Source organism: Bidens hawaiensis, unplaced genomic scaffold, assembly GCF_021521415.1.
Source record: "Bidens hawaiensis isolate Kalapana, Puna unplaced genomic scaffold, B.hawaiensis_p1.1 tig00032417_1, whole genome shotgun sequence".
NCBI classification, from domain to species: domain Eukaryota; kingdom Viridiplantae; phylum Streptophyta; class Magnoliopsida; order Asterales; family Asteraceae; genus Bidens; species Bidens hawaiensis.
This window is the reverse complement of record NW_027505249.1, coordinates 112,725-125,002: the sequence shown is the minus strand read 5'-3', so window position 1 is coordinate 125,002 and position 12,278 is coordinate 112,725. Positions and strand designations below refer to the sequence as shown.

The 12,278-nt window shown below is 36.3% G+C and overlaps 1 protein-coding gene across 1 annotated transcript; it reads left to right on the top strand.

Moving 5' to 3' along the window:
* Positions 1–1,156: 1,156 nt before the first annotated feature.
* LOC143611845 (uncharacterized) lies at positions 1,157–3,370 on the top strand. Its single transcript, XM_077085974.1, has 2 exons — positions 1,157–2,093; positions 2,247–3,370. Exons 1-2 carry the CDS (start codon positions 1,157–1,159, stop codon positions 3,368–3,370), a joined length of 2,061 nt encoding a protein of 686 aa, XP_076942089.1.
* The last annotated feature ends 8,908 nt before the right edge of the window (positions 3,371–12,278 follow it).

Genomic DNA, 12,278 nt, shown 5'->3' with positions numbered 1-12,278 from the left:
TTAGTAGGTGCTACGTACATACTCAGTCGGTTATATTATGGTGGTGAGCACCATGGAATCTTCGTGCCATTATCATGGAGTTCCAAGGGAACATTGCGTAGCAGGATTTGGGATGACGCCCCAATGGATGAGGTTAGAGATGATGGATCAACGTTGAAAATTTTATTTTGTCTTGTAGTAGCTTCGTTTGAAATGCTATGGATTTGCATGGTTGGTTAAAAATTTGCATGAAAACTAAGATAAGTGAAATAATTACCAGCAGTCGTGCATTGGTGGTAAATAGGGATGCAATTAGGGGCAGATCTACGGTAGTAACGGGTGGTTTTCGAAATTATAGTGTATTTATATATAGAAAATAATAAATGAACTACCCTATAAATTATACAGGAACCATCTTAAAAACATATAAAGTGCATGCCCGGCTGGTAGTTTGTGGGTTTTGTAACCCGGAGGTCGCAAGTTCTATTCCCGTTTTTAATAGTTTTTTTTTTTTTTTTACTAAGTTACCCTAACTGATGTTAGGGTTTTTTATAACATAAGCAAAGCAGCTGCAGCGCCTCTGGCGTCTCTTGAGAGTTGAGTCTCTTCGCAAATCGCAAACAAACAACACTACAGCACGCAGCCAGCCACTGCCCAGCCGGCAGCCCACTGACCACCATCCACCGCCGTCCGCTGCCCACTGCCCACTGACCACCGTCCACCCTCAGCCACTCCCGCTGCCCACCGTCCTGTCGTCCACTGCCCACTGACCACCGTCCACCGCCGTCCCTATCAGTCTCGAATCCTCCCGGCTCCCACTTTGAAGGTAATAATTTATTTTTAAATGTTAATTGTTCATAAATCATAATTGTTAAGTGTTATTAACACTTAACTGTTAGATTATTGTTCATAATTGTTAGGTGTTATTAACTACTTAAATGTTAAGCTATTTGTTAAATTTAGTTTTAGTTTGTTAGATTATTGGTTTTAATTTGTTAGTTTGTTAGTTTTTGTTAGTTTCTTAGTTTTAAATTTGTTAGTTTGAAATTGTTGATTTGTAGGTATTTTGAATATGAAGAAATATTATCAAAGTGAACCATCGAACCTTGGATCATCATCTTCAAGTAGTAAACCATTAAAAATAAATTTGGATGATCTACCATGGGATCCTTCCGAAATGCAACCAATTTCATCTTATCACCCAAGTCAAAAAGATGAAATTAGACTGGCATATCTACTTAGAGGTCCATGTCAACCAACCGGGCATGATTGTCCTCTAACAAATTTTAGTGGTAAATTAAGACGCTTTAATGAGGAATGGTACACTAGTGAATTTGGAAATTGGTTGGAATATAGTGTCAAAGCGGATAAAGTGTATTGTTTGCATTGTTACTTGTTTAAGGAAAGTGGACAAAATGATGCATTTCTAAGTGAAGGATTGCGATGTTGGAATAGGTGTCGGGAGAAATTTAGCAATCATGTTGGAAAAATCAATAGTTTTCACAACAAAGCACGTAAAAAGGGGAAAGACTTACTTAACCAAGCTCAGTCTATACCTGTGGCCATTGATAAGGGAACAGATCTACATAAAAAACAATATAGAATCCGATTACATGCTTCGGCTAGACTTACCAAAGCATTGTTGAATGGTTCATTAGCTTTTCGTGGTCATGATGAGTCTGAAGAATCTCTTTACAGAGGAAATTTTATTGAGTTCTTAAAAGTGTTTGGAGAACTAAGTGAAGAAATTGGTAAGGTTATATTGGGTAATGCTCCCGGGAATAATCAAATGACGTCTCCATCAATCCAGAAAGAACTTTGTAATTGTTTTGCAGAAGAAGTATTAAAGAGGATATTTGAAGAACTTAATGATGATGTCTTTTCCATATTAGTTGATGAATCGAGAGATATTTCTAAAAAAGAACAAATGGCTGTGGTTTTAAGATATGTTGATAAATTAGGATTTGTGAAGGAGCGATTTATTGGCCTTGTTCATGTTATGGAAACAACCGCGTTATCTCTTAAAGCTGCAATTGATGACCTATTTGCTCGCCACAACTTGAGTATTGGTAGAGTAAGAGGCCAAGGATATGACGGTGCAAGCAACATGTCCGGTGAGTTTAATGGTTTGAAAGCTTTAATTTTGAAAGAAAATTCTTCGGCATATTATGTTCATTGTTTTGCTCACCAACTTCAACTTGTTGTTGTGGGCCTTGCAACCAAACATTATGAGATTTACAGACTTTATAAAGAATTATCAAATTTAGTAAATGTTGTTGGTGGATCTTGTAAAAGGATAGATTTGTTAAGAGAAAGTCAAAGAGAAAGTTTGGGATTGAATTCGGAAGTTGAAACCGGAAGTGGAAAGAATCAAGAGTTGTCACTTGCAAGAGCTGGGGATACACGTTGGAGTTCTCATGAAAAAACAATTCTCCGTTTGCTTACTTTATATCCTTGTGTTATTGACGTGCTTGAATATATAGAAAAATCGGGAGAGTTTTCAAATTACCAAAATGAATCACGTGGGCATCAAGAATTCATAAAAACTTTTAATTTTGTATTTTATTTACATTTGATGAAATACATCTTGGGTGTTACTAACACATTGTGTCAAGCGCTTCAAAGAAAAGATCAAGATATGTTGAATGCAGTTAAGCTAGTTAAGTTAACTGATGAAGGCCTAAAAAGGTATCGACTTGAAGGTTTTGACTCACTTTTGGAAGATGTCACATCCTTTTGTGAAAAATATGAAATTGAAGTGGTTGATATGGAAGCCGAGTATGTTGACCCGAGATTTAAAAGAAAGAAGACCGGTATCACCAATCGTCATCATTATGTGGTTAATAATTTCAACACGGTTCTCGATATGCAAATTCAAGAGCTTGGAAGCCGCTTTAATGAGGTAACCACTAAATTGCTTACTAATATGAGTTCTTTGAGCCCGTCTTGTAATTTTAGTGCCTTTAGTATAGTAAACTTGATAAACTTGGCCGAGATGTATCCATGTGATTTTGATTTTGATGAAAAGGATAAGCTTGTATATGAACTTGGCCACTACATTACTAACGTGAAAGAAGATAAGCGGTTTGCCAACTTGAGTGGCTTAAGCGATCTTGCTAAAATGATGGTGAAAACAAGATTACACATTGATTATCCGTTAGTGTATCGTTTAATAAAGTTATCATTGGTTTTGCCGGTTGCAACGGCAAGTGTTGAAAGATGTTTTTCTTCAATGAAGAATGTGAAAACGGATTTGCGTAATAGGATGGGTGATGAATACATGAACGATTCTTGCATTTGTTACATTGAAAGGGAATTCCTCCAACAAGTTTCGGTTGAAGAAGTAATGCAACGATTTCAAAAGATGAAGACTCGTAAGGAACAACTATAAGAATTTTTTTTAATTCATAAAGACTATTGTATTGATATTATGTGTTTTTTAATTTCTAATGACGGTGTCTCTTTTATTATTTTATCGTATTTTTATTATGTAATGAACTTTTCCCGAACCATCGAACCGACCCGAACCTCAAACCGACCCGGAATTTTATATACCCGACTCGGTGAAATTGAAACATATAAAAGTAGTGCACCACCCAAAAAAAATTCCTGGATCCGCCACTGGATGCAATAAGACATGTTTGGATCAATCATTTGTAATCTTAGTCCTATACACTGTTATAAATATGTGTCACATGCCCGACCCAAAACCCGTGGGGTTACGTCGGGTAATTACCCCTAAGTATCTGACATACCTGCTAGTTTGTTAAAAAAAATACCAATTGAAAAATCCCTAGTTTGATTTTGACTTGCATGTCAACTGCTCATAGAATTCAAAGTTTGTGTATGTCAAAAACGACATTCAACCATATTGCTAGGCATTACAGTCATCAAACTAACTGAGTATGATGGTATAAAGTAAGTGTGAGACTTGAAAGCATTTGTATTCTATAATTAATTGTTCTTTTTTTGTGGGTTGTTAATAGAAATTCGGTCCAGAGTTTACAACTACTTTTTAATGCATGTTCAAACAACCATTTTCAATCGGTACGTATGATTTTAGTTCTTCAAATTCTTATTTTGTTGGGAAATTTTGTAGAAAAACGGGTATATTGGATTTATGAGAGTCATGATCACAAAGATCAAAACTATTTATGGTTCACAAATGAAATTGATCTGATAAAACTCAAAATTGAGAGCAAGAATCAAGTATGGATATTGTGAAATGAACCAGAGAATGAATCGTTTGATCAAGCAATGGTTCATTAGGATTAGGGGTCAGATAGCCTTTTACAGTTATCATCAATTTGAAATTAAAAAATGACGCTCCTATTTTGCAACTGAAAAATCATATACGTAATATAATATTATTAAATTTCCAAAACCTCAGCCAGGGGCTGCCGCCCCTTGAACCTTGCTACCTGAGGCGTTGCCTCCTTGGAACCCCTATTACTTAGGAGCTTCGCCTCTAAGTACCACCAATACGGTATTCAATTATAATAAAACGAAATAAGTGTGTAGCACACACTCGACTTATTTCGATTCATATTACGATTAAGTTGATAAAAAAATTAATCCTTAATTAGTAACACTAAAATAGCCAACATATCACGTATAGAACTAATTGTTTATTCCCCTCATTATAAACTTTTTCACCATGCAAAAGATAAAGGTTCAACCGAACAAAGCTCGAAACCCAAAATAAAGCATTTAAAAAGTCGTGAAAAGTGGAAGTAAGGTAATGTATGTATCATAATGCCATGGAATCTTGATAATAAACAAACCATCTTTAGGTGAAAAAGAAATACCGTTCACATTCTAGTTTTGCAACAACACATCAGATTGGATGAGGCATAAAACCATTAAGTTAATAATAATATATAAGTTAAATGTATAGGACAAAACAAAACGAAAATGATTTTTTTATGCTCCGACACGCCGTTCACTAAAAGAAAAATAAAGGGTTATTTGTCTTGTTCTTATTTCATTTCATGTTGTTTTTTAGTTAATAAATTATTGGGTGCTATATAATATTTGCCACAAATATGTAATTCGACTTAGTAAACATTTACATGTTAGGATTTATTAATTTGATACATTTTCTTGATAAACTTTACACTTAAGGATGTAGCAAAAATAAATTAATATGATACACTTTCATTGTCTCATAAGTTTATTACTTTATAGTGGATATAGTTTGAATGTGTCATGTTATGTATCATTGAAAAAATTAATATCCATAAGAACATTGCTTGTAGGTATCAACTTTGTTATTCGATAAAACTAACGTTCAATGGCAATTAAAGTAACGGTTATTAGCTGGTCGTTATGGACACACATGAGTCGCTAAGCAAGTGTCACATTGACACTTCAATGAGCTCTACACTGCACCGCACCAAGTAAAGAGGGCACCAAAGGGCAAGGCACCATCATGTTAGCATCATCTTCACCAAATAGGGAGTGGGGTCCACTCTAAATAACCTATCAAACATTTTTTTTTAATTTAATTTTAGTTAACTCACACGTCACAACATGCTAGTTAGATATTGGCTAATTAAAGTTTCTCTATCTACATGACGGTGACATGACGCTTTAAATAGCAGGTGCCACTTAGCCCACACCACATGGTCATATTACCAACGTTATCGTTTCATAAAAGGATTGTGATGATTTCTTACACCGGTTTAACCTCTATATACAAAAATCACTTGGTCTGATTTAAAATATCAAATTCCATACATTCGAATTTCAAATATTAAAATCTCTCATTTTTTAAATTTTCGATCTTATCCGATTATTGATTATGTTGCTATGTACGTTAGTACAAACCAATAGAAAGTGACAACTACTCTGTCGCATAAGCAACTTTTTAGTAGTGTTGCTGATTATTTTAATGAGCCTACTTATATGGCGAACATAGTTTTCTGTGATAGCAAACTTTTCAAAACGTACAAATCTATATGTACATATTTATGTTTTTGTAACGAACTATATGCGGAATCTATTTCATTACGCCCACGATCATGTTGATAAAAAAACATTCCACTACAATTATTTTTCTCAAATACAAAATTATAATTATTAGTTTACGTGAGTTTTTTAAACTTCTAGGGTTCATGCGTATTCCATATGAAGACAAAATTCGAAATATATAAATTATCCCCTTTATATATATACACCTGCTGGATTTGTTTAGAAAGGTTGGTTTCCTAATACATTGTATTTAGCAGACTTATAATAATCTTAAATCACATTATTCTTTAAGTTATTTTTTAATTACTTTATTCTTTTTAATTAAATAATATACACAAAAAATAAATAAAAATATCATGCATGCTGCACATCCTAGGTTGTGTTTAAAAGTTGACCCTGTAACTAATATTTCCCTTAAGCGAATATATGTCATCATGCAACCTGCAACATGCAAAAAAAATCTAGAGTGAAATTCATAAAATAATCATGATTTGATTTATGAAAAAAAAATATTTTGTTTTATTTGTATGATTTGTTTTAAGTCCTTTTAGTAACTTTAGAATTAAAACATTCTACACTAAAGTCATAAAAAGTAATCACACCCAGAGAACGATTTTAACAGTTTACTAAAAAAAACTATATAGGGTTGTATTATTATAGATGATGACAATGGCGAGAAGTGTAGAAAGTCACCATAATGTGACAAATAAACTTCAGGATAGATTATAGATACAAAACATGTCCTTATACAATTATGTACCATGTTAAACAATCCCGTGCCATATATTTTGTAATTACGTATCGCGTATGTATAACTACCCAAAGCATGTTAGGAACATAGAAGCGTATGGAAGCAAACACACACATGTGCACTGAAAAGCCTACTCACGAGACAGGTCTCATGAGCAGGCTCTAGCCCAATAACAACAACAAGCCCAACAAGAAGCCCGGTAGCCTATACATTCTAAAAGCTCACTTGGAGGGAAACGGTTTGCGAGGGAAACCGCACATGCTACACGTCTGATCCAGCGGGTGGCCCGATGCACGCATGTCCCGGGATAAGAGGCAGGAACCGTGGGATAAAGATCTACGAACTCGTCGGACCAAAGGAAAGCAGGATGGACCGAGGGACTCGTGTAATACTAGTGTATCCGGTAGATAATGTGTATAATACTCTCCTCTATAAAAGAGGAGAGGAGAACAATGTAACATGGGGACAAATAGAACATAATACTCACTCACTTCTTGGCATATCAACTTAATACCAAACTCCATTCTCTCTTGAGCTTGTTAGGAACCTTACCCTTTCGGAATAGGTTCCAATATTGACGCCATCCATGGGACCTCTTGATCACGGGTCTCATTTAAACCTCTAGAAGAATGGTCGATCAAATCCGCCGCCACCACCGTTGTCTCACCGGCAAAATGTTTTGGTTTGTCCGTCCACTGTTTAAGTAAACAAGCACCAACCTAGTTCAGGGTCTCCGGCGTTATATCCGCCGCCGGAATCTTTTTCCCGACTCTTCGGAATATTCCGTGAAGTCAAGGATCTGGAAATATCCTCCGGCGAGTTTTGAGAAGTCAGACATGACGATTGCTTTCAACCAACAAGACACATGCTCGTTTTCTTTTACTAATTCCAGCCACTCTGGCGACAGGCCACCGCAACTGCCACCCCCCGGTTCCATCGTAACTAGCACCGTCGCTAAGTCCATAGTGCCCACAAGTGTACATCCATACCGGGAAGATATAAAGAACACCGATAGACCAGTTTTGTTTGAAAATGAAGACGATGTGGAGGTTGAAGACAATACGGCCGAAAGGCCCAAGATAACCTCGGAGTTCAACGAACTCACCGATACGCTTAGCAAGCGTCGAAGAGCAAGAGTATGAAGAAAACTTCAAGTGTCTACATGATATTTAGATCTACACATGTTTAGTATAAATGGGGAGTGAATAAGCTCGATTTGAGCCCATTCTGCCCCTGTTTGCGCCATTTCAACTCAGTTTGGAGCCCCCATCCGCGCACGTTCAAGCCTATTTAGTTAGGGCAACAAGTCTTCTAGTTGGACTTTGTCCAAAGGGACAGAAAAGCCTTGCGATATTGCGGAATGGTTTTTATTACGGTAACCGGTATATCCACTCCTAATGAAAGTAATCGGTTTGGCCTCTCCATCTTGTTTAAGTTACTTTAACACACCATATAGGATAAGAATTTATTTTATACTATCATTAAATCTTGACGTTCCACCATATCCAAAGCATGAATTTCTATATGAAAAAAAATGTGTCTAAATATAAAAAGTAAAATAATAAAGAAGGAAAGAAAAGTGAGGTTAAATCATACAATTACCTACTTTGTAAAGTCTTTGTTATTATAAAAGGTTGTCAACACACTTTTGTAAAATATTACTTTAATATTAATATGTTGCAAAAGAGGAGATATGGTCACATGGGGAGGCATGTATGTTTGACTCTTCAAACACAAACTTAACGTTTAACAAGGAAGGATGATGGGAAATTTGCCTTTTAAAAGTTGATGCGACTTAACCCATAAGCATACATCTTTTTGGACAAGCCTTACCTGCCCCATACATTATTGAACTTTATTTGTATTCTAAACATTATTAAAGTTTGAAGGCGAGCCCCTTCTTAGGGGTGTCCTGGGCCATTACCTTAATACGAAGGCCCTTCTGAAAAAAGTTCCCTACTTAACAATTCCTTCAGAATGAAACCCCCTGCTAACCTTTTTGCATTACTGAACAATCTCTCCTGAACGCCCCCTCCCTCCTCTACTAAACTATCTCTCTGGAGCAGAACCCCTTAAAAATAATTCATTTAGAACGAGGTCATTCACTAAAAAATCTCCCTAGAACGGAGCCCCTTACTGAAAAATACCTTTGGAACAAAGCCTCTTACAAAATAATACCTTCAAAACGAGGTCCCTTACTAAACAGTTTGTTCAAAGCAAAGCTCCATACTAAACAAATCCTTCATAATGAAGCTCCATACTTAAAAATTCATTCAGAATGAAGCCCCTTACTGAACAATTTCTTCTTGACGAGACCCTCTACTAAACAGTCTCTCTAGAACAAACCTCCCCACAAAATAATTAATTTAGAACAAGATCCCTTACCGAACAATACCCCGATGATTCCAAGAAACATTACTCGTGTTCAATTAGGGACTCAACGTCCATGGTCAAATCCCCAACACCTACTATACATTGAGAGTTTCTTACATTTGTAGTTTATAACATTTTCTTGAAAAGAATACAAAACGTATACAAGCAAATAAATAAGAATGTTTGATGAAAAATATTATATCCTTGCATATTAAACTAATACCAGCCTATGATATAACATAACTGGAAACAATTGTCAAGTTAACAATCTTTTTTTTTATTTTTTATTTAAAAAAGGGGGGAGGGATAAGGTCTGAAATAAGGTCGTAAAAGTTTTGCATATTATAAGGCTTATAGTGCATACTTAGATATCCTATATGGGAGACAATTTCTTGAGTTTGCTATGCAGGAAGTCTTGAAGCGTTAATGAACAAATTATTACATATTTGAAAGTATTTATCAAGAAGAAATAATCTCTCCTGGGGTACTGCGAGTAAAGAGGGGAACAACACCCTCCCCAAGGGATCGAGAATTTGAAAAGTCCCTTCCATAAAAGGGAAGCCATATCACTATCCATCGTCAAAGGTGCACCACCAACTTTAGTTAAACAAGACCGACTCCAACAAACCACATTCAACCTTGATGGGGATACTTGGGATATATGATCTTTAAAGCATCAAGATGACAACTTTCGTTCTAAAGAACTCGGTCAAACAAGACAAGCACCAAATTATTGGGTATAATATGGAGCTCATAAGTAATAAAGGAAGTTTCCACATGAAGTAACTTCAAGAAGTGTTAATATGTTAGTATCGTCTCAAAGAAATAAAGACCACGTCGAAACAAAGCTTCACAAACATCATAACGTCTCGCATCTTTGGTGCTCTCCCAAGAAGAAGAGCCCCCTTCCATAAGACGGGGTGAATGAAAAAGTCTTTCCACAAAGAAGGAACCTTATTTCTACTGCAATGTTCCATATTACAAGAATTCTCTCCAAAAGAATCCCCTCCCATGATAGGGCATGCTTAAAAGTTCCTTCCATAAAATAGGAATCCCCTTCTCATAACATTGTTTCATATTGCAAGATTTTTCACTAAAAAAGAGTAACCCCGTTCCAACGAATGACTATTCGAAAAGTTCTATCGATGAAGAAAGGAAAAGCCTTCGGCAACAACACTTATCATTTCAAAAGTTTCTTATGATGAAGAAACCTTTATATCCGTATTATCTTAATGGAAGAGAGAGAGAGCCCCCTTCAAAACATTCTTTCATAACAAAGCCCCTTCCAAGACAAACAAGTCATAACAGAGCCCCTTCCAAGAAGGAAGCCTCTTTTCAAAACATTCCATTTATAACGATGCTTCTCCTAAACACTTCTCCCAGGAAACCCATACCGATTCCCCTTTCCATATTACAAGAACCTTTTTAAAAAAGAAGATGCCCTTTCTAAGGGATGAGGTGTTCAAAAATTCCCTCTAGAAAGAAAAAATATTATTTGTACAAGATTTCTCTACAAAGGAAAACACCCATTTCCAATGAAGGAAGTATTTGAAAAGTTCCTCCCATTAGGAATAAGAGCCTTCTATAGAAACATCTCTTATTACAAGATCTTCCACTCATGAAGAATAATCCCATTCTATTGGACGACGTATTCGAGAAGCCCCTTTCGTGAGAAAGGAGGACCTTATACATCAAATTTTTGCATTACAAGAATTTCTTCTTCTGAAGAAGAACCCCCCCCCCCTTCCGAGGGATGGAATGTTTAAAGGTACCGCTTTCCATCAAATCTGCTTGCTACATCAACAACATTCCATGCTACAAGAGTTTTCTAGAAAGAAGAAAAATCCCCGTCTAGGGGATGACACACGTGAAAGGTCAATCCCACTCAGAAGAAACACCCTCCCTACACCAACATGGAGCTGGGGGGGACTAATTTGACAGTGCACCATTGTGTCGTGGGTTTTCATCATTAAAGTCTCTTTACTAAGGCAAGGGGGAACCCATACATCAGCTTTTATGCATAAAGACGTATCTCATAAAGAAATCGCCATCTTAAAGAGACTTACAAGAAAAATAGTCCCTTTCCAATGAAAGAGGTATTGGAAAGTCCCTTCCAAAAAGAATGAAAGTCTTCTACAGCAACACCTCATGTTTCAAGAGTTGTCTTTTTAAAGAAGAAGAGTCTTATTCTGAAGAGTGACAGTCTCTATGAAAGGAAAAAGCCTCCTGTAACAGCACTTAGCATCCCAAGAATTTTGCAAGGGGAAGAAACCTTCACATCAATATTAACTTTTATCATAAGGGAGTGGGCCCCTCCCATTAGCCCCTTCCAGCAGCCCCTTTCATCATCCTTCATGTGTAAGACTCCTAACGTATATTAAAAATATGCTTTTATATTTATGACTAACAAATATAATTGGTCGATCATTACTTATAATTTCCCCATGTGGGATAAAACCCTCTTTAAGATGCATAATACTTATAATTCCCCCATGTGGGATAAAGCCTTCTTTAGAGGCATAATACTTATAATTCCCTCATGTGGGATAAAGCCCTCTTTAAGATGCATAATACTTATAAGTCCCCCATTTGGGATAAAGCCCTCTTTAAGAGACACAATACTTATAATTCTCCCATGTGGGATAAAGCCCTCTTTAAGAGGCATAATACATATAATCCCCCATAATGGGAAAATGACATAAATTCTCCTTCATGAGTGTGAAAGGAAGGCCCGGCTGAGGGGCTTGGATCCATATACAAAATAGCCCCATCTATGAGGCTCAATAATTATAATTTCCTTAGAGGAAAAAAGCTCCTTCTAAAAGGTTTGGAACTTACACCCCATCCCCCAAGCAGGAGGTATAACCCAAAATGTGCTCAAATGCACCGTGGAGTCGAAATGCAATATCCACTCACATCGTTAATGTGATTTATTCATCTTAACCGGCAATAACTTGCATAAGAAACATATAGAAAGATCACCATGATTAATGCTAGTGGTTTGATACATTTTCATTATTAATTATCAAATTGGAATTGTCTACGCTTTAGTTATGGGGATGATTTTGGGCTTAAAAGTCCCTTATCCCAATCATAAATAATTAGCATAAGGGACTGGGGGACTTGAAAAGGTAATTCCAGGATTGGGCCTAATGTATGGGGATGATTTTAGAGATGTGTAATCTTTGTCGCATCCATGACT